The following is a 26,764-nucleotide window of genomic DNA, read 5'->3' as shown; positions in this document are numbered from 1 at the left end:
CCTCATCCTATTGTTAACCATGCTCATCTACTACGCATTCAATTGATCCCACTTCATAGCCAAAAGCACCTCCGCCTGCACCTCTTGCCCCTCAACCATCGCCGAGCGATCAAAAGACCTAATCTTCCCCCTCTCAAACCCAGCATAATACAAAACATCCCGTAAATTCTCAATCTTCCCTTCCGACTGATACTTCAATTTATCCTCCAACGCAACCTGAAACTTCCCCGCTCCCGCCTCCTTCGTCTCCTGCTTAATCGAAATCACAATCGCATAACCTTTCGGTTGCAGCGCATAAACAGTATGTTTCAGTCCTCCATACAGATACTTGGGATCTTCCGACGCAACTCCAAAGACGGCGTGTGTGTAGTGATCCATATCCAGATTTTCGGCGGCTCTGACCGAAGTATTGGGGATGTCTTGCACAGCTGCGGCATCGGGTTCGATTGGGGATGCTACGGTGATTTGGGGGCCGAAAGGGGTTCGGACGCTTTCTGTTGCGGTGTAGAGGGCTTGGGCGATTGAGGCGTCGGAGACGAGGATGTTGGAAGCTCCGTGGATGCTGAGGCGGTCGCCGAATTCTGAGAGGATTTGCGTGAGGATGTTTAGGGTTGCTGTTTGGGCCGACATGGTTTTTTCTTTTTTTTTTCGTCTTTTCGTCTTTGATTCAAGTTCTTAAGGTATGTGTAATTTTGATTCTCGGATTCTTTCTAGATTTCTTGGAGAACTTCGGTTAGTGGCGTTCGGATTCCTTGTGGCCGGCAATCTGGTGGGGATCAGGGCCAGGAATCTTGTGTGTAGTTCGCAGGGTAGTGTATAAGCCTGCGCAGTTTCGAGGGTTAGAAAGTTGCAATGCGTAGTTGTGAAGGACAGAAGTATGACGGTCGGTTCGACATCGACATAGAGACGGGTCCCGTTCGCCCGACCTTCGGATGACGTCTGAAGGTACCCTTCCAGAACCAGACTAGTGCACACTATATACCTCCCAGGCAAATTGGAACAGTGCAGAGAGACAAGATCATCTAGCCATCGAGCAGGTAGCAATGCACGCAAGAATAGAGCGGATGCATCTCGTAAGGTGTCCTGGGACGGTATTGAGAGTGAGAACGGCGGGCGTGCGTGGCATAGCCATATCTACAGGAAACACAATGCATGTGGGTATCGTATGCTATGAACGCTCACTTGCTCAACTCCTTTCTTGCTCCCGAGACTGCTTTGCTCGGCTGAGCCTTCCAGTCGTGGGACTTCTTATGCTATGAACGCTTACTTGCTCAACTCTTTCCTTGCTCCCGAGACTGCCTTACTCGGCTGAGCCTTCCACTCGTCGGACTTGACACGACGGTGGTCTTTTCCCACCGCCTCCTGCGCGGCAGCGGCTGTCTTCTCTTGCCGCCAAGGGCCATCCACGCAGTCGCATAGACAGCCTACAGTCGGACAGCCATCGCCTCCGCACGAGACGAACCACTCACGCAAGCAGGCTGCGTGGCCGCTATGACCACACAGAAGGCACGAAGTGAAGAGCTTCGAGGCCTCGTTCTCGTATGGACTACTGCCCATCCAGCATACTGGGCAGTTGTCCTGCTTCGATCGGCAACTCTGGCAGCGCAGTGGGCTCGATCCGCCGCTCATCGGCTTGCTGCATTGGCCACACATGAGATGGACGCCATTGTCCAGGAGGAAGTCTTCGTACACGGCGGGGTATGCTGGGTATGCGAGCTTACGCAGTAGAGCGGCCTCTTCGAAGAGCTGATGTCGTAGCAGTTGTTCGTGGTACGTTGAGAGAATGCTTTCCACTTGCAAAGGCTGTAGGCCTGCCTTCATTGGTTGCTCAAACGACTGCTGGATGAGGTTTGGTACTTCCTCGGGGTCCCAGCCTAAGCTGTTGACAAAGTAGTCGACGTAGGAAGACACTGTCTTGTGAATCTCCGGGACAGGCAGAGGATGAGTACGAGGCAGCAGTGGTCCTAAGAGCAATAGGAGAAGCGCGGCCATTTGTGGATAGACTTGATCGGTAGTGTAGAATTCAATCAGCTTTTTCAGCATTTCGATGAGTGTCCATGGTTTCGTGTCCTCAAGGTCAACCTCAGCAGCATCGATGACACTATCGGTCGGTGAAGCGGGTTCTTGAGAGAGCATGTTATCGATTACGCGTGTCGAGATATCGTGATCTAGCGCCTTTGGTGCAAAGCGAGGGCGTGTCGCCAGATCGATCCCTTCACTACCAGCAGGGTTGCTTGGTGGCAAAACGGGATCGTGGCCAGTAACATCATATGCGTCGTGCCGATATGGAAAATCTGTCTCCTCGGTGCTGCCGTTTCGAAGCTTTTGAAGATCTTCGTGGGAGGGCTCCATGCTCGTATTACCAGAGTTTTGCCTCGTGTTCACTGCACTGAGTATGCCAGAGCCGTTGAAGAACATGGTGTGTGGGGCAGCTCCTATCTCTTCACTCTCGTTGACCATTAACGCTGCATCTTCGACCGGAGGACGTGGGCTTCTCTGGCGTGTTGGATGTGCAGCGACCATTGGCAGCCCGCTGGCGCCTGCGCTTTCGAGTGAGCTTGGAAAAGAAGGGCCTCGAGAACCGGCAGAATCTTCTAGGAAGCGAAAGCTCTCGCCACTGCCATGATTCTCGAGCTTCGCCGGTGGGATCTTGACGCCTTTAACGTCCACTGGATCGAGATCGAGAAAGTTTTTGGACTGGTTGCTCCAGCGCTTCACCATCTCATTGCGTTCTGTTTCTTCTGCATAGGACTGGTTGCCTTGCATATCAGCGAGGGTGCTGATGGTAGGTCTGCGTGTCTGCTCTGATGGTTCAGATGAGTCTGGTCGAGGTGGTGATGCATGGGCCGATGCCAACGAGGGCGGAAGTGCCATGTGGTCGTCTTTGTCCAGCTCTGGCAGAAGCGGTTGGTGACGCAAAGTGTGGTTCTTGCCGTTTTCTGAGGGCCGAGCCAATGGCGTTGGTACATTCGAAGTACTCTCGGGCATTGCCAGCTGCTGTGTGATGGTGGACATTGGCCGCATGCTTGCTGGAGACTCTACGGGTGATTTCAAGTGTTGTGCTGCCAGCTTGGTCGCTAGATTCTCTATCGAAGCTGATGTCTTGCCGTCGACCACTGGTGACGAAGTCTCGGGCTTGCGCCGACGCGCCGTTCTCTCCTTCAGATGCTTCGTCAGACAAAAGCTGACGATCTTCCACGTCTGCGAGGCCTGCAAGAAGCCAATGGCTTCCAGATACCCAGCATTCTCCGAACAAGTCTCCTCGATTGCCTTGATGAAGTCTTCGCCGCTGTGGCCAACTGGAAGCTCTGGGTTGATTCGCTTGGCCACATAGGCTACATAGTTGCGGTTGTTGTGACTTGGCAGTTGCCCACGACAAGCCGTTTGCTGTGGTATGAACGACATCCGATTCACCAAGATGTCGTCGAGTTTGATGGTGGCAGAGTGGTTCTGGCTGCGAGCGGGAGTGCTGAGGATTGAGAATCTGCCGCTGCCGCTGCCGCTGCCGCTGGTTCTTGTCGGGCGCGGGATGGGCAGGGCGCTGAGAAAGGCCTCGTCGAGCGAGTCGTCGCCAAGACTTCGACTGAGGAAGGTTGTGTCTGGGCTTGTGCTGAGAGGAGAGCTGCGTTGTGGGTGGAGAGAAGAAAGGGGCTGTGGTTGTGGCTTCGGAACGCGGCGTTGCTTTCGCGTCTGAGCGACGAAAGTGAGCTCGCCCAGCGGAGATACGGCGAGTGCCTGCAAGTTGCATCTATCGATGACTTTGGAAGTGTGGTGGATATCGGTCTGGAGGAAGGTGCCTTCGCGCCCCACTGTCCACAGCAAATCTTGCGAGTGCCAGAGCAGGTCAGTGGGTGCGGAAGGGTAGGGCGACATCTCACGAAACGGAAGGAGCGGCCGGCGAAGATCCCATATGTGCAGCACGGGGTGCTCTCGATCATACGCAGCAACGACCTGCGTACACAGACCGGCGCCGTTGTCCTGAGGCATCAACGACTGGCACGAAGGCCTCCATCGGGCATTCATCACGGCATGCGGCGTCTTGATCTCCCACGCCGCCTTCCGAGGGCGGCTGGCTGAGACGTCGAATACGCGCATGGTCTTGTCACTGCCGGCACTGACGATGTGCTTGCCGTCTGGATGCCAGTCGACCGTGTTGCAGGCGCCCATGTGTGCTGGGATGCGGACTTTGGCCGCGGTCAGATTCCTCATGTCCCAGCGCTGGATCTCGCCGCCGTCGGTGGCGAACGCAAAGTCGAGTCCTTCCGTCGGCGACCACTTGACGTCCCGCACGCCCTCGCTCTGGCCCGAGTATTTGCGTTTGCTGGCGATCATGCTGGCTCGGCTCTGGACATGGCGCACATCGCGGATGTCCCAGAGACGGACAGTGCCATCCTGACTGCCGGACAGCAGCAGACTGCCTTGGTGAGGATTGAAGGTCACGTTGTGCACGTGGCGGAAATGCTCGTGCAGTTGAGCGGCCTGCAGTCCGGCATGCCCCAGATCGTACACGATGATTTTGCCACTCGACGTGGCGGCCGCGACAAAGTTGCCCGTGTCGCCTTTGGCCCATGCGACGTCGGCAATGTCGATGGAATAGATGTGTCGAGGCTGTCCGGCCGCGGTCGTCGGTGTACTTCGGATTGCCGTCCTCAGGTTGAAGTCCTCCGCGCACCGCCCGTCTTCGATTCGGATGGTCTTGAAGATCTCCTTCCCCGCAATGATCGCATGGCTTCCGCTCTCGTTGATGCTGATTGTGCGCAGCTCCAGCCCCGTCTTGTGACTTGTCGTCGCGTTCTGCGTCTGGCTCAACGATGCCGCACGCATGAACTGGCGGCCGCCGTGCGAGAAGCGGTCATTGTCTCGGGCCCCGTGAGGACTCGGCGCTCTCGAGGAATATCCCAGAAAGCGCGACGCCGCGTCCCTCGCGCGCTGCAGAGGCCTAGGCTGCGGAGCTGGTAACGGTGGAGCCTGCGGAGCTGCGAGAGGAGGCTGCCCTGTGTTGCGCCTGTGGTTTGCCGAACGATCCTGGCTCATGGTGGCAGCTTTGCACGAGACGAGACCACACCCGCTTCATGCCAGGTGCAGTCGAGGCAGGCCATCAAGTGCTTGCTTTCCTTGGCACTCGGCCGCCAGCGGCCCTGACCGATGAGCCCATACGCCCGACGGTGGAGGAAGCAGACGGCTCTCTCACGCCTTACTAGTAATCAGCAGTGGATTGCGCGAGGTTGAGGGATGCAAGAGAGAGGAATACCAAGGAGGGATCAGGTGATGGAGTTCCGATGGAATAAGGAATGTTGGAGGAGAAAAATATCTCACGCGTAGAGCAAGAAGCTGCAAACAAGCAAACATTACATATAAAATTTACTACCCTTCCGCACCATTTCATTCTATCGGAAATGATTTCGGGCTGTTGCTATCTCATGAGTAAGCAAGCAAAGCAAAGCAAGCGCTACTGTCTCTCGCGCTTCGCTTCGCACATCGCAAAAAGGGTATCTCTATGATCAAAGCAACTCAAGGGAATCTCAAAAACGCCTCGCCTCCCAAAAGAATCCGGAAGACCGATAAGCACGCTTCCATAGATTCGTGTCGACTTTCCTCCGTTTCGTTCCATTCACATACACACGATGATGTCGTCGAGCAGGTCTCTAATCCAGCTCAATGATTTCCATCGGTCTCGGCGGAGGCGCCATGCCAGCCGTAGCAGGTGGCACGCTGCGACTCGCACTTCCACGCATCTCTCGCTCCAGACTAGGAGATCGTACACCAGTTCTCTCTTCTGCCCTGGGTTTCCAGCTCCCATCCGCTTCTAGCACGATTGCTCTCGTGTCGGTGAGGTTGCGACTCTTGAGATCGGCGACGACCTTTGCCAAGAATTCGTCAAGGATGAGTGTTTGCGGACGCACATCGCCTCGACACAGTGGACATCGCCAGCAGTCCACCACGCTTGGCCAGCCTGGCTGCTCGCGTTTGCACATGCTAAGGAATATTTCCAGATCGAAAACATCTTTGTGCAAGCATTTCTGGCCACGAACAGGTGTGTCGACCAGTTTCGAGCTGGAGTATGGGTCAAAGACTTTGATGATCATCGAGCTGGATGTGACTGCGAAATCGTCATCTTCTCCATTGTCATACCCAGCGAGCGTCTTCTTCATTGCAGATATTGAATCCTCAGCGGATACGTGAATCAGGTTGTTCACGATGCTATCGTGGCTCGTGACAGCGATCGTTTCCACAGCTAGCGAGTAACGGGTTTTCCGCTTATCGTGCTTCACTCGGTCTACAAACACTTTGAGCTTGTTCTTGCCCTGTTTGAGGTACATTGTCAGATCTATAGGCAGGTAGCGGCCATGATGCAGCTTCCTTCTTGTGCCAAGAGGGACGTCGTTGAGCTCGAACGCGAACTCCTCGGGCCAGATGTTGTCAGCTATGGCCCAGGCGCTCTCGGAAGAATAGCCCGTAGATGGCAAAACTGCGCAGCGCAGGCGATAGAGGAGCATGCCTTCTTCAAGAATCCTGATTTTGGGTTCTCCGGGATTCTGTGGTGAAACTGTCTTTGCAAGGTTGGCAAAAGTGTCTGCTGAAATGTTGAAGTTGATGGTCTGCACAGGGACTTTCCGCTTAATCCTAGTTGGCCGCAATGCATAGCCGATCACATGGCGATACAGCCGTGGTGCGTCTTTAGGCAATTGGGCAGGACCCAACGTCGGACTGCGCAATGGAGCCTGATGCATGCCGGAGGCATTTGGGTTTGGATGTGTCGGCTGTGGTCGTGGGGTCTCCTGGATGCTGGGAAACAAACGCCTCGTGCCATTCTGAGAATGAGGTGCGCCCGGCGTGGCATGAAGGGGGCGCATACTTGGAGTCGAAAGCACTCTTCCATCTGATGATGCAAGATTCGACATGACCGCTTGATGTTGTTGCAGGAGCGGAGCTTGCGTTTGAGGCTGCATCGGAAAGGCTGACTGCACCTGCACTTGGGAAGGACTGCCAGGACTACCACGTCCATTTTGCTGCGCTTGCTGGTACCGCTGCTGAAGCATCTCATAGCTACAGTGCTGTCTTGGCTGAACAGGGCTTTGCGGTGGGAGATGCGCAGAAGACTGAAGCTGGCGGGCTGATTGCTGCATCTGCTGAATTTGTTGGATGTGCGCGAACCCGATCTTTGTAGGTGCCATGAAGAACTCTTCAACCTCTTTGGGAATTGGAAACGCGCGAACGGTTTGGCCGCGAGCTTTCGATTCCGCTAGAAGGGAATGCCAGATTTTGAACACACGGCTAAGCATCTCGTACGCTTCAAGCTTCTCCCCTGCATCGCGATAGTTACGTTTGTGGTAGTAGTAGTTTTGGTCCATGAGGTGAATTGACTCGAGAGTCTTACTACCGAGCGATTCCTCGACTCCCCAGAACTGCCGCGCAATGGCTCGGAAGCACGTGGTTTGCAGAACAACGCTTTTCAACTTCAAAATCTCGTCCATGTCTTGCACAAGAGGTGGCGCAGACCGTTGCACGGAGAGATCAACCAGTCCTTCCCAATGTTGAGGTAGCGTTATTAGGAACTCACTGACGGTCTTTGCTCTGCTCTCGAATACTTCTCTCGCACCATGTGGATCAGAGTATATATCCATAATCGGCTCAGGAAATTCAGAAAAGAATTTCACCAGTGTTTCGTTCACCCGCGTATTCTCGCATATCAGATTTCCGAGGCAGTCCCAGCTGGACTTATTTAGGGCCCTGATGGATTTTGGTAGTATGCTTGGCGATGCTGTTCGCAAACAGTAAATCTGGCTCAGAAGTTGATAGAACCAGTCATTTCTTTGGACTGCATCGCGTAGGAGAGTAAGTCGACCAAGGTCAGTCTGAGTCATCGCAGCGCGCAACTCAGTCTCTATGGCGCTTATTCGATCAAGAAGAACAGGTATCGGTATCCTCGATGCTTTTGATTCTCGTGGCTGAGGTGGTGTGGGCGCCTGCTGTTGCATGGCATGGTGAGAAGGAACAAATGAAGGAGTGCGAAGAGGCTGGCCATTGGCGTGCACATTGAATCCTGTGTATGGCGGGATTTGAATATTGTTCGGTAGGCTTCGCCTCTGTTGGTGAACATGAGCATGAGCAGGCAGTTGTTGTGGCGGTGGAGGCTGAACGGGCTGTTGCTGGCGAACACTTGGCGGACGTGGCAAGTGTTGTTGGTGATTTGGCAAAGAGTTCTGTCTGAGCGGTTGAAAAAAGACTGGCTGTTGCATCAGACCGGGCGATACAGCGGTCGATAGGACAGCTCCGCGACTAGATGCTGTGTCTATAGATGCTCTAGACGTCGCCACTGGTCTATTGCGCATCGCAGCAAGCGAATTCTCCGGGATTGTCGGCGAGTTGTTCTCATCACTAGGAGCAGGAGACGGCAATCCAGGCTGAGCACTGGACCGCGCTGATGCCTCTCCTGACTTGCCGCCAGCGCTGTTCGCAACGGCAAAGGGCATTGCCGTCATCGTGGTCGGCTGTGCAATCGCGGGCGACTCATATTGTACCAGGTCCAGTGTGGAATGGGACTGAGGGACCACGCGAGGTGTAGAAGCGCTCGACAACGGTCGTTCTTGCCCTGACGTCACTCTTGCTGTGTGTGAGGCGGTTGCGGTTGCAGCAGTGACGGTCTCTGTGCCTTCCTCTTCATCTATAGTAACGACATTGGAGAGCGGTGAAGGTGAAGCTCGCGAAATCGAGAGACCGGCTGGAGTGCGCGTATGTGATGGATCGTTTGTGGAGCCGTTTGAGTTCAAGACACTATTGACCGCATGGCTAGCGGCAGGTGGAGTGTGCAGCAGCTCAGAGATATCTGACGCGTATTGTTCATAGCCCTGCATCCAGCGATTCTGCCGATGTGCACTGTTCTGCGTGCCGTTGGTCAAAGGCAAAGCGGCTTCAGTTCTCTGTCGTTTCTGAGGAGGCTGCCCGTCGCCGTCGCCAACGCCAACCATTTCGAGCGGTCGATGCTATGCCCTGCATTTGGATGGCTAGGCCGAGCAGGCAGAGGAAGCAGGATTCCCATAGAAGACACGAATTCTGAGCAGTCGACTCCTCTCGTGCCTTCTCTATTCGTTCGTGTGAAATTCGGCGTTCCACGGCAATCGCGAGGTTACACGGCGTTTACAGCGCGCCCGCGCCCGCGCCCGCGCCCACCACCTTGGGTTCGACACGCCGCACGCGTTGGAAGGGTGAGATGGAAGCGTGCAGCTTTTCCGCGATGTTGACGGCTTTTCGTGGGGCTGGATATCCTCGAAGCCTGTGAGGTAGGCGCGAGGACCGAAAGGGCAGGCGCTCTCCGTCGTCTCGACGAGAGAGGACGCCAAGTCACGCTTGGACACATCCGGCAAGTTCCTCGAAGTGTGATCGAAACGACGAGACGGTGCGAACGTGTCATATTTTGCAGGGGATCGGGGCAAGCTCAGAAATAGAAATCGATGCACAATGGAGAATTATCTGATGGTGGTGGTGGGAAAGTAGTGCAATCATCATGGACACAGGTCTTCCCTACCACGTATCATCACCATCGCCCTTGCCGGCGTGGTATCACGACAACAACAACAAGACGTTTTGCATGCGACCACCGCGCCGCGCACTTTAGGTTCAACGGGCTTGAGCTCCGACCGGCGATCCGATCTCGACTGCTCCCTGATATCCGTGAGTCGTGCCTTCCTCGCGCTCATTACCACCACCCTACTATCAAATCTCTAGCTGCCCAGTGATGCTCTATATTTCTTTGCGCATCCCAGCCAATAGCCACTTTGCACGTATTATTGTCCGCTGTCCATGATTCAGCGCTGCGACAAGCCGTCTGCACGCACGACGCCTCGCAATCTGTGCCTGGAACTACAACTGCCGCTGCCGATCTATCCAATAGCACACGGTCACGTTGTCCGTGGCCATCGCCGCACCACAGCAGCCCAATAGTCGCTGCCATAACACGTCCATCGCACGCGCAAACGACTTCACCACCGACTCCTCCTGCCCGCACTGCGCCGAACATCTGCGGCGAACGACGATGAGGCTCTGAGATCGCGAATGTGGGAGCAGAGCACCGGAGACACCCGCGCCCGCGCTAGCACATGCAGCACCACTTCCGACATCACGTTTCTGTCTCTCGCACTGCGAGACGAAGGCAAGGGCACAGAGTGGAGCGGCGTCTCAAACCCGTCCAGGCAGGCGCATGATGGCGAGCAGGAGCGGAGCGGGCAATGCCCTGCCGGGGTCCATACTGTTGGTGGTGCATGATTTCGTTGCGCGCAGTCCCGACGAGCTCAGCTTGGCCAAAGGCGATCGCATTGAGCTGATCGAGAGGTATGTGTACTCCCAGCGCATGTCCACCAACACGAGAGCTAACACACGCGCCAGGGACGATGACTTCGGGGACGGCTGGTACGTCTTAACTTTCCACATACATCCGGGCAGTATACAACGAGCCTCAGCGCCTGACGACATCTGATGAGTAGGTTTCTTGGCAAGCATATGACGAACGGCAACAGTGGCCTGTTTCCGGAAGGTAGGCATATGAATGAGAGCCGCAGCGCAGCGCAGCGCTGTTGCCCGCGGCTCCCGAATATCCCTAGGCTTTGGTCAGGCGGCATGACGCTGACGACTGCACAGTATATACAACGCCAGCACCCAAAGGTACTCTGACCGGCGGCATCGGCAGGTCTCGTCACCTGGCCAGTAATACCAATGATGCCGCGCCCATACTGGCTGCTCAAACTGCAGCCGCCAATCTCGCAGGAGGCTCTGGCAGCAACGGAGTTTCGCAACGTTGTGCTTCGGCCACTCAGTCGATGCCACCGACTGCATCAGGTGCACAAACTTCTCTTGCACTCGCGAATCTACGCACAAGCTTGCCTGCGAATGCGGCGACTGCTGGTCGTAACTTTACCGCCACCTCGGACTCGCCTGTAATGAACGAGACTCTTTCTGTTATTAACGAGCATATCACCGACATGAAGTCGCCCCGCACCTCCTACGTCAATGGTAACACCAAGCGGGACACCATGAGCAGTGTCTACTCCACCCAGCCACTTGTGCGACGGTCTTATATTGCTGGGCATGAGACAGATGAGGAAGAGCATCAGCTGCATACTGAAGAAGAGGTAATGGGATGGGGCCCCTTGCAGGTCGCAGAATACCTCGAGGATCACGGCGTGGAGACAGTCCATTGCGAAGTGTTCAAGGAGCAGGAGATCAGCGGCGAAGTACTTCTGGCCATGGATCAGAACAGTTTATTCATCAAGGAATTCGACCTCGGCGCGATTGGTCGCCGGCTGAAAACTTGGCACAAGATCAAAGCGCTGCAAGATGAAGTAAGGCGAAGTGCCAGTCCTGGCGTACATCGAGATGGCAGTGTGTCGGAGTATTCTCTGGGCCTTGAGGCGGAAGAGAGCTCAACTGGAGATTCGGGTAGGAACCGAAGCTCGACTGTTGCAGTACCCAGCCTGCCGAGAGCACTTACGACTAAGCGACGGAGCGGCGATGTCATGCCTGCTAGGAGCAGCACGGTAGACTCAACCGTGGCCGGCGCTTCGGATCGAGCAAGCACCGGCATGTCCCCCTTGCAAGCGATGACTTCGGTGCGGCGATCAGAAAACACCTACCGACCATCTGCGCAAGGTATTCGCCAGTTGAATTATTCCCGACGACATTCTAGTATCGATTCGACCTCGACTGACGGTGCAAATCGTGCTTCACACAGGAAGAAACCTTCGATTGATCAGAAATGGGAGCCAGTACAGCCTATCAATGGGAGACATGCCTATACCATCTCCACCGACGACAACATTCTTCCGCAACGCATACCTGGTGTTGCATCTCCTATCTCGCCTGAGGACCTCGATCGTGGCTATTTCTCTTCGAACGAGGTCGATTCTAGGCGAAAGAGCGTCTTGACGAAGAGGAACTCGGCGGTCGTCAGTCCTATACAGTCACAGACGGGTAGCTTTTTGTTGAGTCCGAATTCTGATATCGGCCGAGATCCTGTCAGCCCAATTCTTCCGTCTATTCATCACCAAAATGCATATGCCGCGGTTAATAGCAAATTCGGCAACTATCGATCCGCGACTACTGGCTCAGTGAACAGCAGACTGCCTAACGCAATCAGTCCGGTGGTCACAAAGCTCGATCCATCTAGCAATCAGTCCCTCAACGCGATTGCTGCCAGCCCTACTGCCATTCAAGACAGCACTAGTGACGCTTCGAGCGAGAGGGTGATTCCGAGCCCTGCACGACTCAATATGGGCATGTTGCAGACTGCGCGAGCCAAGGTGACCGGGTTGAGGACTACGAGCGATGCTGTCACCAAAGCTGAAAAGGCGAGCAAAGGCGATCATGCAGTGAAGTCTCCTGCTCGGACTGGCTCTTCAACCCCAAGCACTGGCGAGAAGAGCCTGGATCTTAGCAAATCAGATCTGAACTCGCGCACCTCGACTGGGTCTGGCGGACTTGTACCCCTACCTCCTGCGAAACGACCACGGGCCAGGACAAAGACTAAGAAGTCAACTTCAGCTTACACTCGAGGTCTGGTGAAGAAGGCACCTCAAGAGCAAATGATCAATTGCGACTATTCTGGCTGGATGAAGAAAAAGAGTGGTTCATTAATGACCACCTGGAAACCACGTCTATTTATCCTCAAAGGTTGTCGATTATCATATTACTACGCGGACGACGATACTGAGGAGAAGGGCTTGATCGATATAGCATTCCATCGGGTCCTGCCCGCGCACAACGAGACAATGACCAGTATTCACGCAGCCATGACAGGAGCATCCGGAAACCCTGCAAGTCCGTTACACGGTAGCATACCTACGATGGCCGAGCAGGACCTTCGAAATCACCCACCCAAGAAAGGTGAAGAAGGCGACGGTTTATTCATCTTCAAGCTCGTTCCACCGAAAGCCGGTCTAGCCAAGGGCGTCAGCTTCACCAAGCCTACAGTGCATTACTTTGCAGTGAATTCGAGACAAGAAGGACGCTTGTGGATGGCGGCGCTTATGAAAGCCACGATTGATCGGGACGACAATGGCGTCGTCACAACAACGTACAATCAAAAGACGATCAGTCTTGCCAAGGCGCGCGAGCGTCGAGAGCGGCCGCCAGCTTTGAGAGACGACGATGATCTTGATGGCCGTGCCGAGCTGGCTGGCGACGAAGACAGCGAACGAGGTCTCGGCATTGGCGGCATCGAGGAGAAAGATGCTGCCATGGCAGGCGCGGAAGAACGCACTAATGGCGAGCACGTTGACGAGACATCTTTAGCACCAAGCACAAACGCCGCTGGGACAGGAGACGAGCTCAACGAGAAAGAGCGGCTAGCTGTTGCTATGAACGCCAGCTAGGAGAATTCGCAGCATTCGCAAGCCGAAGGATCGGTATCATCGCAACCACCGTGCGCATTTTTTCCAGCGTACAGCGACGGCGTTTTGATATTTTTTTCGTAACGCCCACGACATGTCTTCGCATACTACCCCTTTGTTTATTCGAATTGACGAGGCATATCACGACGGGTGAAAGATGGCTTATTGCAGGGCTATAGGAAAGGCTGGACAAATGATGATGATGATCCGCCAGAGACTGCAATTACTAGTTAATAGTAGACCACCGGACAAGGAACGTCTCTTTTTGAGCATGAATTTGGAAGGGAAGGGAGGCCCTTGATACCACATATCGTGTTTCATGCACACAATACCCCAAATATTGTTTTGTTGGAACTTGGAAGGGGGAATCGAAAAGAAAAATTAAAGAAGTTGGCTTGAGTCATTAACTTCATTGTTGGAAAAAAACTATTTTTGATTCCTTCATCCCAACAAATTCATCATCTCACCAACCACATATCCCATCCATCCAACTAACTCTTGCGCCGCCGAAATCTTTCCCTCTTATCTTTCTTTAGTTCTATCCTTCACGAACGACTTTCGTAGTAGTCGCCACATTCACGATTTTCCTCCCTTCGCCCTCAGAATACGGCGGTGGGGGTGGTGCTGCTTCATCATTACCGCCTATCACCTTTTCTTTCCCCTGATGAACCCCACTCCGATTACTTTCATTCCTCAAACCACTGCAATCCTTGCAATTGCTACAATTGTCGCAGTCCGTGCAATCGATGCCTCCCAGAGCGTGATTAGTTAGCGAGGGTGGTTTCAAACATCGCAGGCGCGAAAAAAAACAATATCCGAGGAAGAGGAATGCCAGGGAAGTTTGATGGTAGAAATCTCTACTCGCAGGTTTTTTCTTTCGGCTTGGGTGGTGTTTCTTTACATACAGTTACTGCAGTTGGAGAGGTTGTTGCTGTCGATGCAGTTGCTGCTGTGGTTGCAGTTGGTGCAGCGTGTACCTGGTGGTAGGTTGGTAAGCGGTGGATGTATGGCATTCGGAAAGAGGATGGAGAGGAGGTATCGATTGTAGAAGAAGAGGAGGGTTTTCGTGGGTTGTTTGAGGAGGAGGATTTTTGGGTGTGGGTGGTAGACTTGCAGTTTGAACAATTTTCGCAATTCTTGCAGTCGGTCATGTTACTGCAATTTTTGTTTCCGTCCGCGTCGGTTCCCATTGTTGATGGTGAGCAGCCCATGGATTGAGATGTGAATTTAGGGAGTGGAGGTGGATGTGGAAATTATGTAGTTGGAGGTGTTTGATGGGTTGAGAAGGAATGGCCTCCCTTTGCCTCCCATTGCCGCCTTTAAGTAGTAAATACGGACCTCCCATATCGCCATGCTGACGCACGAAGCTCTCGAACCGAGCTGAACCATTTCGTACCGCAACTACGTATCCCGCAGGGGGCTCACGCCATCTATCGGCTTTACAGAGCTTCCTGATCTGATCACTTGGTCGGTCGGAGTTCGTTTTTAGTGCCTGATTGGAGCTTTGTCAGGTAGCAATAAGCTTCGATATTGCAGGGCCTGCGTAAATCTCGCTGCCTGGAACCTCAGGCCGCGTTGACCGCTGGTTCGAATGCATGTCGTCGTAAGGCATTCATGCTCGTTCCTCGATGTTCTAGGCGCCAGTGATGTGTTGACCTGCGTTGTGAAGGTTGTAGGTTACATTGAGAGGAGGGAAATCGTTCTTGCTGTGATGGCAGCTCCTTGCTAGCGCGGGCTTGGCATGGAAAATGCCACAATCATGGTTGTGAGAATACTGACGTGGACTCAGACAAGATCGACTCACAGCTCGAGCGGTCCAGCGCCCATGCAATGGGAGTCCTCCCGCCAAACGACGCCCATGCGCGCGGAGATGGTCTCAAACATCCGCAGACGCTCAGCGTCCATATTCAGCCTCATTCATGCTTTTCAGCGACTGTTCGAACGATGAAGGCCAACTCACAGACCATCTGCTGTCTCCAGCATAAGCCAGATGAAGATCGAAGTAGTACTCTGGTCTGCTGGTGGTCGTCCGTGCGCTGCTACATTTGTGTAGGCGCCGAGTACGTATCGCTAGCCGCCGACTTCTATTGGCCACGAGCACTCTCTTGGACGAGCAGTATGAAACCCTCGCAACCTCAATCTAGAATTCTCAACGACAGAAATAAGTCAAAGGGTGTTTCGGTGGTCTCAACGAGGACGTGCGAAATGGTGGACTTTGTGGTATAAGTAATGCCTTGAGTAGCTGCGTTGACATTCGATCAGAATCCTACTACTCAAGCACTTTCACGAATTTCTTTTGTGTTTCATATCTCCGTTCCTTCTAGTCATTTATCGATTTCAAGACCTCTTTTTCTCTCATTTCGACGAATATCGCGACCAGAACAGATCTCCCGCTGGCAGGGATCAAACGACGCACAAGACCCACGAGGCTCAATCTTCACCTTTGCACGGAAACCGAGTCATTGGAATCCAACGACGATATGCCTATCCCAGATTATGGCGCCGCTCCTCTCGCCAAGACTTTCGTTCTGGTGCGCGGTCTTTCACTTGTGTCAATGATTGCCATCGTAGGCATGACAGCAAATTTCGTGTCCCAGATCGTCAGCACGAAAGTCGAGCCTCCTCGAGAGATCGTTGGAACACTTACGATTGTAAGTAAAAATCTTTGATCCGGTCAATGCCGATAGACCTGACATCAGATTAGACCTGCATGGCAGCCCTCTACTGCCTCATCTCCATCCCGTTCTTCTACGCTCAAGCCAACCTCGGTCTCCTCATCATGACGGGAATAGACTTCTTGCTCCTCCTGGCCTTCATCATAGTCTCCGTCGTTCTCGGCAAGCCACTCTCATTCTTGAACTGCATGATCATCGAGAACAAGAACGCAGCAGCAAATGCTCAGTCAGCAGCGGCTTTCACGCAAGCGCTTGCAAGCAACCTTGGCAAAGCTGGTTCGACTCTGGGACTTGGCAATTGGGCTGGAAGTACCAGGACGAATTGCTTGGAGACAAAGGCGATATGGGGGTTGTGCATCTCTTTGGCAATTTTGTTCTCGTGCTCCACGATCATTTTGCCTACGCTTTGGATGAAGATGAGGAAGATGGGTGGTGGAGGAAAGTCTGATGTATGAATATGACTTCGGATGGAATCGATCGCAGGGCTCTAGAGCTCATCACGTTGTGTAGAGGACGAGAATAATGCATCGCGAGTTGGCGTTGGGGTTTTGGATGCCTGGCAGTGCCGGCGAAGTAATGTCTTTTTCGGGAATTAGAGCATACTATTAGACAGAGTGGACAATGGGCATGAAGCATTGTCACCACAAGAAGTCCATCATCCGCTTGAACCGGCAGTGAAGTCCGCTGAAGTCGAAGTTGCATAATATCCATATACAAAAATGTTGAGCCACATCATCGACAATCATTCTTGGTCAAGCGTATCAGTCGCTGCAATGTGTGGTGCATCGCTTGGCTGAATGGCAGTTTCGATCTGCTCGACTGCTCTTGGCTGGCAGTTTGTGTAACGCGTTGCTCTCTTTCGTACCATTGAGCCGTGGGCAATGATTTTGTTCCAATCTCGGTCAAGTCAAATTGTAGAACCATTGGGTTCGGTTGGTAAAATGGGTCTGCATCAAAATGAATACATTCGAGTAAGACTTTCTGAGGGACAATGATGTATGTTCGTTGAGTTCTGAAAGCTGACCGGCAATGAATCAAAGAATCAGACTCGGAAATGGAAGGATTGTCCCACCCGTATCTGTACCACAGCCAATGACCTCAACGACTGCAGCTTTTTGAAGGCGGAAGATCTTTTTGCTCTGGGCTGGTTAGAAATCGTAAGCGGTTCCCGAAGGCATCCAGCAAAGCGATCTCTATGCCTTTCCTTCTGCTTTCATGGAGCCCGCGAAGAGGGGAAAGAGAAGGCCTTTAATTAGCCCTATCGTATCAGTACAAGAGGTAAGAAGGGAAACGGAAACATGAAAGAAGCAGGAAAGTTATCGAGCTTGGAATCGGAAGTGGGTTGGTGTGCATTTCGGCATTTCGGCTCGTATCAATTGCTGCGCTTTATTCTCGTCCGGAGAAGCAAAAGAAGGCGCTCAAAGTCCTTTTCTGAACAGTGTCTGAGACCCGTAGCATCCGTACGCCAAGTGAGTCGTGAAGAGACCTGTTATCCGTAATCAGCGCTTGACCACGCAGACATTGCTCATATATATCTGCACCCACCCATGCCTTCCCATCTCATATCCTCATTGCATGCAACAGAAAGAATCCTCTACCGGCTGGCGCTCCAGACACCCTTCAGGTATCCATCCCGCTGTGCCAGTCTGTTGATGCAGTCATCGCTCTCGCCCATTGCGCGCACGAAGCCGCAAAGTGCGTAGACCTTGTTCTCGCCGGTGTAGCGGCCGTTCTCGTCAACGTTTCCGACGGAGATCTGAACGGAGGCGTGATCCTTGGCCTTGATGATGCGGCTGGTGGCAGAGCACTTGCGTGGGACGTAGCTGGAATTTATGTTAGTATCATGTGCGGTGTGGTTGGAAGATATTCGATGTGCGCGTACAGGTCGACGAGCTCTCCGCGTTCGTTCTCCATGGATGCGGTATTGTTTGGGGTGTTGAGGAGTCGATAGTTGTCTGCGGTGTGCTACTGTCGCTGCGATTCAAGATTGAAGTTGTCGAATTACAGAGTGTGCTTGGCATCCGCGGAATTTCTGATGGAAGGTACGCCGATCAAAGTCACGTGAGAGCGTTGCCGCCTCGTTCCTCCTCCTCCTCTCCATGTATTTGACAAGTCTCTTCATTTTAATGCATTCATTCGACATTAACTTGCGCGCTATTAACTAGCAAACATGCTTTCTCGTATGTTGTACTCAATCATAAACAGAGAATGAGAGGTTATCCTGATCCGCTTTCATAAACATCCAAGGGCCGGTTCTGTACACATTTTCCCAAAAGCCCGCAGTATTCTGTCCCGAAGGGAGTGGAAGCCATGTAAGGCATTACCTTGGACCTCGCTACGCTTTTGCGCCGAAACAAATTCATAAAGTATTGCTTATAACATCAATGCTGCAACAAAGAAACCAATCAGAGCGACGGCGCTGCCTGCAAAGATCTTGGGTGCTTGTGATGTGTCAGAGGAGGAGCCGCCTTGAGAGAAGCCCCCGCTGGTGGATGATCCGCTGCTCTGACTGCTTGAGCCAGAGTCAGTGCCGGAAGCAGAGCCACTGTCGGATTCAGTGGGTGCTTTACCGGAAGAGGCGACATTTCCGCCACCGCTCATACCCGGCACCGTTTCAGGTGTGTTGCTCATTGTGGGAGCCGATGAGGCCGAGCTGCTGGTACCACTTGCCTGGGCGCCGTAGGTTGGGTTATTGCCGCTGGCCATAAACGAGCTCAGGATTGTGTTGTTGTTGCCAATGGCGACTGTGTTGTTGTTCCCTTCGATGCTCGTGTAGTAGTATGACTTATCACCGAAGTCGTTGGAGAATCCACTCGGCGGGTCGTAGCACTCCACGGAGACATCGTTGACCATAGCATAGTAGTATCCATTCTGCATGTATGGGCTGTTCCAGTCGACAAGACCACCGGCCCACTCGATCGTTCCCTCGCCGTTGGTCGACAAACCAGCTGGCCAAAGAGAGAGCTGAATGCGAGCGGGAGTCTGCGGGTAGTGGTAGCTGCTGGTAGTGCTGTTCCATGTGTCAGACTTCTTCAAGGTGCGCATGTCATTGCCATCAATGGACCAGGTAACGGTATCTGGCTTCCAATCGATGCAGTACTGGTGGACATTCTTGCGGGTGTCTGACGCGGAAAGCGAATCCATGTTGTGGTCTGCGCGGCATTAGCATACGTAAGCTGTCACAAGGCACAAAGTACTTACAGTCAGTGATTCCCTGGTAGTAGTAATTGCTCTGAGCATGCTGGAGATCAACACCAACAAACTCGAAATCGATTTCGTCCTTCATGTCGCTCATCAAGATGAAAGCAGTAACAACACCCTTGCCCTGACTGGTTGTCATGCTCGCGCAGACCTTTCCATACCAGACGTAGTGCGTGCTTGAAAGCAAAGTGCCGACTGTGCCTTGTGCCATGGTGAGCAGTAGAGAGTCGCCGTTGTATGCCACCGGTGTTCCAGAGCTGACCCAATTTGCCTTGCTAGCATCGCCAAGGTATACGGTATTCTTCGCTACATCATTGAGAGATGTGAGCTTGTAGTCCTGGCTCTTGCAAGTGTTCGACGGCATGCAGGACTGGAGGTTGAAGGACGATTTCGGGTCGCATCCGCCCAGACAGTAGGCTCCTACACCACATTGGCCGTACTGGGAGCAGCAAGGTGCATCAGATGGGCATTGCTTGCTGGGACTGCAAGTCGGCGCACTGCTTGCCGCGCTAGCAGCCGAAAGAAAGGCCAGGATAGCGGCGGCGGCGGAGGTGAAGGTGGACTTCATGGTCGCGCGTTCACGCTGTCGGGGTCGTCGCAAATGCGATGGCTATGAAGCAGATTATATTGGAGGTCAAGAGGAGTGCCGAGCACAGCGAGCGAATGTGGCGCTACAAGCAGGTCCTGTATATCGATGGACAGCGACGCGCCGGGTCGATGATGCCGTGGCCAGACGTTCAGGCCGGGGTGTTTCCTTCCACAGTTTTTCCTGGTCGCCACCGAATCAAAGCGAAGGTGGTAAAAATAGGGGTGTAGAACAAAGCGACCGGATGTGCTTCCTCCCTTCTCCAACGAGTGGACCGAACAAACGCACAAGTGCAAAGGTAGTGATAAGGCTGTGGTCGACGATGACCTGGAGGAGATCGCGGAAGGGGAGGTGGAGGTGTGAAATGGATTGTGGATGCTGGCACAGGCACATTAGACTTCCAACCTCATTGGCTGACATTGCGCGGCACGCATTCCTAAAGCGAATCAAGGCAAGCGTCGATCAGGATAATTGTGAAACTAGCCTGTCTGGGAAAAGCCAGCCACAGTCTCACCCACGAGTCGACCTTCTTTGCAGCTTGGCGCTCTCAACCGTTCCTCGACTCGTGGCGAATCAGTTCCCCTTCGGCCCTGGTTCAGGAACGCTCACTCCGCTTCAGCTCTTCGTGATGAGTGTTGGCAGCGTTGGAGCTAGCATACGCGTGCCGTACACTCGACCGAGCGGCTTCCCAGTAGGATTGTAAGAGTATGGTGAGAGGCGCATGCGTCGTATCACCAGACAGTCAACTGTCAATGTCGAAGCCGCATATCATCGTTGTACATGGCGCGAGTCACCGCGCACGCCATCTGCAGCCCTTGAAAGCAGGGCTTGGGTGAAATGGTAAGTGAGGGTGATACGTGTCAATGGATCAGATGATGCTCGAGTATGGTGTCGGCAAAGAACACCGAGGAGATCGGGAGACATGTATACAGAAAACTGGACACAGTCTCTCCTTGTCTGAAACCACAGAACAATGTGTCAGACGCGTCGGAAGGATTGCTGGTGGAAACATGTGAGCACAGCACTCCTTGAACAGACTCACAAATATTGCATGCTGACTTCTTCCGCCAGACTTGACCTTACCCCTGCCGTTATCGCTGGTCGAAAAGGCATGTTGATGAAGTTGATGACGTTGATGCACCCGCAGACAACATTAGAGGTGGTGTGCAGCCAGTTTCCAACGCAGAGTGGGTACCTTAACGCAACCCGATTAAGAGTGCTAAGTAGACCAATATAGCCTAGTATGTGAAGCCTTAGGTGTCTTAATCGTGCACGTCCAATATCTCTTGGCTCCTAGCTCTTTTACGTACGTGTTAGTAAATGCTAGTCGCGCCTATCGCTATAAGCGACTCTAAGGACGATTTCGTACCGATTTTAATACTAGCGGGTACGCTAATTAAGAAGCAACGTATCGACGACTATCGGCCCCTAAATAAGTATAAAAAGTACGACTAGAGCTTCGAAGATGTCGGCGATCGATAGTATAAGAAGCATATACGGTAGGTCGATAGCGGGTCGCTAGCGGAAGGTTGTTATTAATAGTTAGGTTAGAAATTAAACTTCTAACTGCCTTACTATCGCCCTCGGACTCGGATTAGGTGTCGGTTTAGCTAATACTCGAGAGACAGGTTTACTCGAAAAGAGATCCTACGTCTTATAACACTCCTTTAAATCGATACTATAGTATTTAATAAGCGCTATAAACCCTTACCGGTATTAGCACTATATATTACATTACGGCGGCTCTTATTTCCGTATACCTAGCCTATATTAGCGGATATATTCGGCCTATAAGATAAGACGCTATCCTCTATCTTTTCCGATATAATCGAATACCTTATAAAGCGCTTCGCCTATCTCCTCGAATAGTACCTACGGCTACGTAAATATAGCAATCTTCGAGCCTTTGCGAAGTTATTAAAAGCAGAAGGATAGTATAGAGGTTTCTAGGGTTTCGTAGATAGTACGTTTCGAGGAACCTGTCGACTAACTCGCAACTAAAGATTAATATATACTAGCTATAAGAAGAAGCATAGTTACAAGTTCTAGGGGATAATAACGCCTAACGGCATTTTATCTAGTTTAATCGGTCTATACTAAGGCAAGGATAACGACTAGAAGATTTTTACGAGATTAGGCGTTTAGCGTCGGATTAAGCGAATAATAGGTCCTAGCAGTAATAGGAGGCTTCTGTTCTTATATAGCGATCTAGCATATAAGTGTATCTACGGCGTTATAAGGCTATATAAGAACGACGATAAATCGCGTTAATTAAGTAAAGATAAGAGGTCTTAGAACAAGCATATATCTAGGGCAAGATTAGCCGTAGAATACGGCTTTAGACGGTCCTTTTAACTCTAGACCTATAGTGCCTTAGAACAATAATAATATATAGAAAGACAACCTGTTGCGGCATATTATATAGTCGCTATACTGCTTACAAACTATATAACTTGCGTACGGAGGCGCAATTTAACTACTAATCGCTTTAAAACTATACCTCCGAGTATCGAAGAGTACCTCTACCCCTACGGCGGTATGCCCGAGAACCCGATATAGGTCTTCTATATACAATTCCTTACTAAATATCCCCTATATCTGTTCCGGCCGTTACTCTCTAGCGGGCTCTATATCTCCTATCGTCCTCCTTCTATATTAAATCTAGGTACTAAGACCTAACCCTATAACCCCGCGTTCTCTGCTAAAATAAGCGACGCTTAATTCTTATTACCCTTACCCCCTACCTATACTACTATATATATACGGCATCTATATATAATTATTTATTCGCTTGTTTACTATTAGTAGGTCTATAACATATTAAAATTTAGAGCAAATCGGTTAAGAAATAAGTATGCGATAACTATAGAAAGGAAAGTCTACCCTAGCTCCGCATATTAGTATAAAGACCCCTACTTATAGCTTAAATCCCTTAAACTCGAAGCCCTCCGGAGCTAACTCTCTCGCGAATTCAGCTATTTCTGCGTTACTAAATATAGCATTTACTTGCTAAGGCATATGCTAAGGTACGGAGACACCCTATAGCCTTGCCTGCGCGAATATATGCCCTAGATTAGTAATAGCAGCTAGTATAGCGGCATTCTATGCCTTGACTTTAGCTAACTCGGACCTTAAGCCGGAGACTTCCTTACTGCTACGCTTAGCACGCTTCTGCCTCTTAGTATAACCCCTAGCTATTAACGCTATAGACTCCTTAACCGTTATCTTCTTCTTCTTCTTCTCCTTTATCGCCTTCTTCTTCTATTTAGAAGCTATCTCCGCGGCAGTAGGAGCCGGAGTTGCTAACAGTATTCTAGTATACTTAATAGCAATACTATTACGGGTAAGCAACGCGTACGCAGATGCTAGATATAAGACTTAATAGGTTCGATAAAGAGCTAAGTCTATCTACGTAAATCCGAATAGTTTTGTGCGGTACGCTAAGCGCTAAGTAGTAGGTTAGAGTCGCGTAGGCCGAATGCCTAAGGCTAGCGCTTTCTACTTAGGGCGTAGCCCTTTATATTACCCCCGTCCTCCTCCCCTTCCTTAGTAGGGATAGAAAGCCCTCCGTAGTTTCTATCGCTATTACTTTAACCGTTAGATCTGTACTTATCTAAGCTTCTCTAGAGTAACGCGCTCGTAGTTTCCTTCTTTGCGATCGGGGTTTCCGCTGCTTTCCGGTCGGGGTTGCCGTATCCTAGGCTTTAAGAGCTATAACTTTCTTCGCGACTGCTAAACCGCGCTCTTTTACCTGTTTACCCCTTCCTAAAACGCGCCTTACTTATACTCGCGCCTTCCGTTGCTTTCGCGACCTTTACTTCCGTATCGCTTTCTATAAGTATTAATATTTCCCTCTTCTTCTTCTTCTTCTTCTTTTCTATATATACCTCTACTACTACTACTACTACTAATATTGTAAGTCCCTCCCCTTCCTCCTCGGTTCCTTTCGTAAAATTAACTTATCCTAGATAGCTCGTCGAATCTACTATATTAGTTGCTATAACTTCGGCGAAGACTGCGCCGACTAATCTATAAGGTTCCCGTCTAATTCGTCGTAGGATCCGCTAACTTTCTTAAGCCCGCTAGCTCGAGGGCTTGCGCTAATTACGCTCGTAAGAGAATTGCCTACGCCCTACTATAAGTTATCGCGATTCCCGTATTAAATCTCTCGCTAACTATTTAGTCCTTAAATAGCCTACGTAGCCTACGCTAGCTATACCTACGCGACCCGCGCTAATATCGCCGAGAAGCACTCCGAGCTTCTTAAGGTTCTTAAGGCCTAGAAAGCCCTTAAGTCTCTCTAGCTATAGGGGTTGTTGTCTAGGTAAGATTCTCCGTTCCCTACGATAAAACCCTCGCTAACCGTTTGTTTTAGCGCTATCGCCTCGGAGGTAATAAACACCGTCGCTAATATTGTAGCTTAACAGACTTAGACGTAAGTTCCTCGCTATCCTTCGACTTTCTCTCGCTAACCTCTCTTTTTTAGCGGCGTTCCGACCGCCCTCCGTCTCGGCAATAATCGTCTAGGTCCGCTAGAGGAGTAAAGGTTTCCGGGGGTTTTCTAGGGGTTTCTAGGTAGCTTCGGATATATTATTATTATTTTTTTTTTATAGTCCTAAGGTAACCTTCTAATTTCGGGCGGAGACTCGATACTTACTTATAAATACCTAAATAAAATTCTTCCTAGCTCTAAATTATGTTTCCCTTCTCTAGTGTTCTAGTAATTCCAAGTCTAATAAGTTAGTAAGAAAATCCAAACTCTAGAAGTTAGCAAAAGTCCCTAGAATCTATAAACCCGTTATTCCGCGGAAAAACTCTAGGTTGCCGCGTTATTTCTTCCGTTTTCCTCTCTTCTCCTAATCTCCTAGAGGCCCGTCGTTCTCCTCGATTTGTCTATATTTCGCTTCAAAGTCGTCTAGCGCGGAGGTATCCGCGATATAGTCTAGGGGTTCCTACGTAGGTTTATAGTACCCGCTCTATTTTACGAGTGCTTCTCGCCCTCGGCTCTGCTTCTTTTTTTAGATATATAGGATTTCTTCGACCTGCTACTCTTTATACGTCTCGATTAAGATAGAGTCCGGCTATTCGTTGTCGGTTACCTGCCCTAGAAGGGGGTCCCGGCTCGCAAGTCTTAGAAGGTCGGTATAGAATACCGGGTAAATATTGCTAGGTATCCCCGAGAGTTGTACTAAGATAGGCGATAATACCTCTTCTATCGTATACTTAGCGTGCTTCGAGTCGAGGCTCTTCTTTAGTCTGCCGGTCTAGTAATTCCTTAGGTCGAGCTAGACCTTGTCTCCGATACGATATACCGGCGCTAGAGTTCTAGTCTTGTTCGCGCTATCCTCTTATTTCTATACGGCTTCCGCTATCTGCACTTAGTATAGATCTACTTAATCTTGTTTACGAACTCCTCCGCCCGTTTTGCCGTAGTTAGCCGTCTATCGATAGCTAGGTCCTCCTCTAACGTAATAGGGGAGGTAGATTCGTAACCGTAAGTCGCAAAGAAAGAGCTTATTCCTAACCCCGCTTAGTATCTCCCGTTAAACGCTAGTTCTACCGTAGGAAGCTATTAGTTCTAATTAGACTGTATCTAGTTAATATAGTTCCGTAGGTAAGCTTATACGTCTTAGTTTGCGCGCTCCGGACCTCCGTCGGTTTGTAAGTAGTAGGCGGAGCTTAACCTCTGCTTTACGCTAAGTAGTCGATACATCTCCCTCTAGAAAGTGCTCGTCTAATTCGTACCTCTATCGCTAGTAATAGTACGAGGAAGTCCGTAATACCTAACCTAGTATTTTAGGAACAAAACCGCGTATTCCTCTGCTTTTATAGAGAGAGTACTAATAAGGGCGATCTATTTGCTTAGGCGGTCTTTAATTACCTATAGATACCGGTTCCTATCTAACTCCGGTAGGTTAGTTATAAAGTCTATCGAGATTTCCTAGAAGAAACGGTCGGGTACCGGTAGGGGTTTTAGGAGGCTGTATTTGTGTTCCCTCTATACCTTATTGCGTCTATAATAGTTGCAGTTCCGTAGGAATTGCCGCACCTGCTTCGACTATAGCGGCTAGTAAAAGTCGCGACCTAGTATAGAAGTAGTAGAATCCCGGCTAGGGTAGCCGTAGAGCAGCGAGTCGTAGATCGACTAGATAATCTTCGTACGTAGTATATCCTACTATAGTTCCTCGGCCCCTATATCTTTGTATTCGGTTTCCGTCGTCGCTAGGGCTCCTAGAACCTAGAGCTTGCCGTAGTAGCGAAGGAACCCCTTAGGGTCTATTATACAATCCCCGATCTGAATTTTTGCTTTAATTTCCGGTTGCAATGTTCTACCTCCCTTACTAATTTTTCGTACTACTGTCTAGTATACTGTATCTTTCTCGACAATACTCTTCTATATATCGTTTATCTCTAGGTCCTAGAATAGTTTAGCGCTTTCCGGCGAAGGCTACGCGGGCTCCGTTTCGTTCGCGAGTAGGGATAACGGGGTCGCCTTCGTTATACGCGGGAAGCTACGGATAGTAGCACTAGAAATCTAGACGTTTTCTAGCTAGTTTAGAGAGAGGTCCGGTTCTAAGAATCTCCGGAACCTTAAAAGCTTGTCGTCTTAGCCTAATATATCTTGTTCTCTCCTCGATAATATATCCGGTAGGATAGCTTCGATTCCCGGCCGGTAGACTAGGGTAAACTAGTACTTCGCTAGTTCTTCTTACTATCGGATCTGTCTTTCGGATAGCTAGCGCTTTACTATAAAGTATTCTAGGTTCTTATAGTCCGTCTAAATCGTAAAGGGGCTATATAATTTTAGCTCGGAGTCCTAAAACTTAATACTAGATACGACTGCGAGCATTTCCTTATCGTAGATATCGTAATTAATCTCCGCCTTATTTAGTTTCTTCGAAAAGAAGCCTACCGGTCGG

General features: G+C 51.1%; 10 protein-coding genes across 10 annotated transcripts; 4 read left to right on the top strand and 6 right to left on the bottom strand.

Moving 5' to 3' along the window:
- Positions 1 to 30: 30 nt before the first annotated feature.
- On the bottom strand, positions 31 to 630 carry MYCFIDRAFT_196246 (uncharacterized protein; the record flags this gene model as incomplete). Its single annotated transcript, XM_007928012.1, has 1 exon — positions 31 to 630. The coding sequence occupies one exon, from the start codon at positions 628 to 630 to the stop codon at positions 31 to 33; it is 600 nt and encodes a 199-aa protein (XP_007926203.1).
- Positions 631 to 1,263: 633 nt separating this feature from the next.
- MYCFIDRAFT_80385 (uncharacterized protein) lies at positions 1,264 to 5,034 on the bottom strand (the record flags this gene model as incomplete). Its single annotated transcript, XM_007927786.1, has 1 exon — positions 1,264 to 5,034. The coding sequence occupies one exon, from the start codon at positions 5,032 to 5,034 to the stop codon at positions 1,264 to 1,266; it is 3,771 nt and encodes a 1,256-aa protein (XP_007925977.1).
- A 299-nt stretch (positions 5,035 to 5,333) lies between these two features.
- On the bottom strand, positions 5,334 to 6,230 carry MYCFIDRAFT_211154 (uncharacterized protein). Its single transcript, XM_007928011.1, has one exon. It carries the CDS (start codon positions 6,150 to 6,152, stop codon positions 5,646 to 5,648), a length of 507 nt encoding a protein of 168 aa, XP_007926202.1. The 5' UTR covers positions 6,153 to 6,230; the 3' UTR covers positions 5,334 to 5,645.
- A 1,725-nt stretch (positions 6,231 to 7,955) lies between these two features.
- Positions 7,956 to 8,732, top strand: MYCFIDRAFT_211153 (uncharacterized protein). Its single transcript, XM_007928010.1, has one exon. It carries the CDS (start codon positions 8,100 to 8,102, stop codon positions 8,265 to 8,267), a length of 168 nt encoding a protein of 55 aa, XP_007926201.1. The 5' UTR covers positions 7,956 to 8,099; the 3' UTR covers positions 8,268 to 8,732.
- Positions 8,733 to 9,562: 830 nt separating this feature from the next.
- MYCFIDRAFT_87662 (uncharacterized protein) lies at positions 9,563 to 13,364 on the top strand (the record flags this gene model as incomplete). The annotated part of the gene is made up of 5 exons (XM_007928009.1): positions 9,563 to 9,672; positions 9,727 to 10,329; positions 10,384 to 10,407; positions 10,482 to 10,531; positions 10,636 to 13,364. The coding sequence occupies exons 2-5, from the start codon at positions 10,199 to 10,201 to the stop codon at positions 13,362 to 13,364; spliced, it is 2,934 nt and encodes a 977-aa protein (XP_007926200.1). The 5' UTR covers positions 9,563 to 9,672; positions 9,727 to 10,198.
- Positions 13,365 to 13,823: 459 nt separating this feature from the next.
- MYCFIDRAFT_174317 (uncharacterized protein) lies at positions 13,824 to 15,299 on the bottom strand (the record flags this gene model as incomplete). Its single annotated transcript, XM_007928008.1, has 10 exons — positions 13,824 to 13,873; positions 13,932 to 14,256; positions 14,288 to 14,491; positions 14,539 to 14,680; positions 14,717 to 14,762; positions 14,808 to 14,884; positions 14,947 to 15,038; positions 15,064 to 15,084; positions 15,138 to 15,156; positions 15,187 to 15,299. 10 exons carry the CDS (start codon positions 15,297 to 15,299, stop codon positions 13,824 to 13,826), a joined length of 1,089 nt encoding a protein of 362 aa, XP_007926199.1.
- A 370-nt stretch (positions 15,300 to 15,669) lies between these two features.
- On the top strand, positions 15,670 to 16,791 carry MYCFIDRAFT_182627 (uncharacterized protein). Its single transcript, XM_007928007.1, has 2 exons — positions 15,670 to 16,033; positions 16,087 to 16,791. Exons 1-2 carry the CDS (start codon positions 15,863 to 15,865, stop codon positions 16,510 to 16,512), a joined length of 597 nt encoding a protein of 198 aa, XP_007926198.1. The 5' UTR covers positions 15,670 to 15,862; the 3' UTR covers positions 16,513 to 16,791.
- A 593-nt stretch (positions 16,792 to 17,384) lies between these two features.
- On the bottom strand, positions 17,385 to 17,987 carry MYCFIDRAFT_58234 (uncharacterized protein). The gene is made up of 3 exons (XM_007927693.1): positions 17,940 to 17,987; positions 17,603 to 17,880; positions 17,385 to 17,543 (listed from the first exon to the last, which is right to left on the bottom strand). The coding sequence occupies exons 1-2, from the start codon at positions 17,969 to 17,971 to the stop codon at positions 17,652 to 17,654; spliced, it is 261 nt and encodes an 86-aa protein (XP_007925884.1). The 5' UTR covers positions 17,972 to 17,987; the 3' UTR covers positions 17,385 to 17,543; positions 17,603 to 17,651.
- Positions 17,988 to 18,176: 189 nt separating this feature from the next.
- On the bottom strand, positions 18,177 to 20,180 carry MYCFIDRAFT_51402 (glycoside hydrolase family 16 carbohydrate-binding module family 18 protein). Its single transcript, XM_007927660.1, has 2 exons — positions 19,259 to 20,180; positions 18,177 to 19,209 (listed from the first exon to the last, which is right to left on the bottom strand). Exons 1-2 carry the CDS (start codon positions 19,824 to 19,826, stop codon positions 18,431 to 18,433), a joined length of 1,347 nt encoding a protein of 448 aa, XP_007925851.1. The 5' UTR covers positions 19,827 to 20,180; the 3' UTR covers positions 18,177 to 18,430.
- MYCFIDRAFT_207605 (uncharacterized protein) lies at positions 19,328 to 21,044 on the top strand (the record flags this gene model as incomplete). The annotated part of the gene is made up of 8 exons (XM_007928006.1): positions 19,328 to 20,053; positions 20,082 to 20,113; positions 20,147 to 20,203; positions 20,232 to 20,505; positions 20,540 to 20,676; positions 20,729 to 20,830; positions 20,862 to 20,944; positions 20,968 to 21,044. The coding sequence occupies exons 1-8, from the start codon at positions 19,865 to 19,867 to the stop codon at positions 21,042 to 21,044; spliced, it is 951 nt and encodes a 316-aa protein (XP_007926197.1). The 5' UTR covers positions 19,328 to 19,864.
- Positions 21,045 to 26,764: the final 5,720 nt, after the last annotated feature.

Source organism: Pseudocercospora fijiensis, assembly GCF_000340215.1.
Source record: "Pseudocercospora fijiensis CIRAD86 unplaced genomic scaffold MYCFIscaffold_4, whole genome shotgun sequence".
Taxonomy (NCBI): Eukaryota; Fungi; Ascomycota; class Dothideomycetes; order Mycosphaerellales; family Mycosphaerellaceae; genus Pseudocercospora; species Pseudocercospora fijiensis.
The sequence above is the reverse complement of the archived record's forward strand: the minus strand, read 5'-3'. Positions and strand labels throughout refer to the sequence as shown.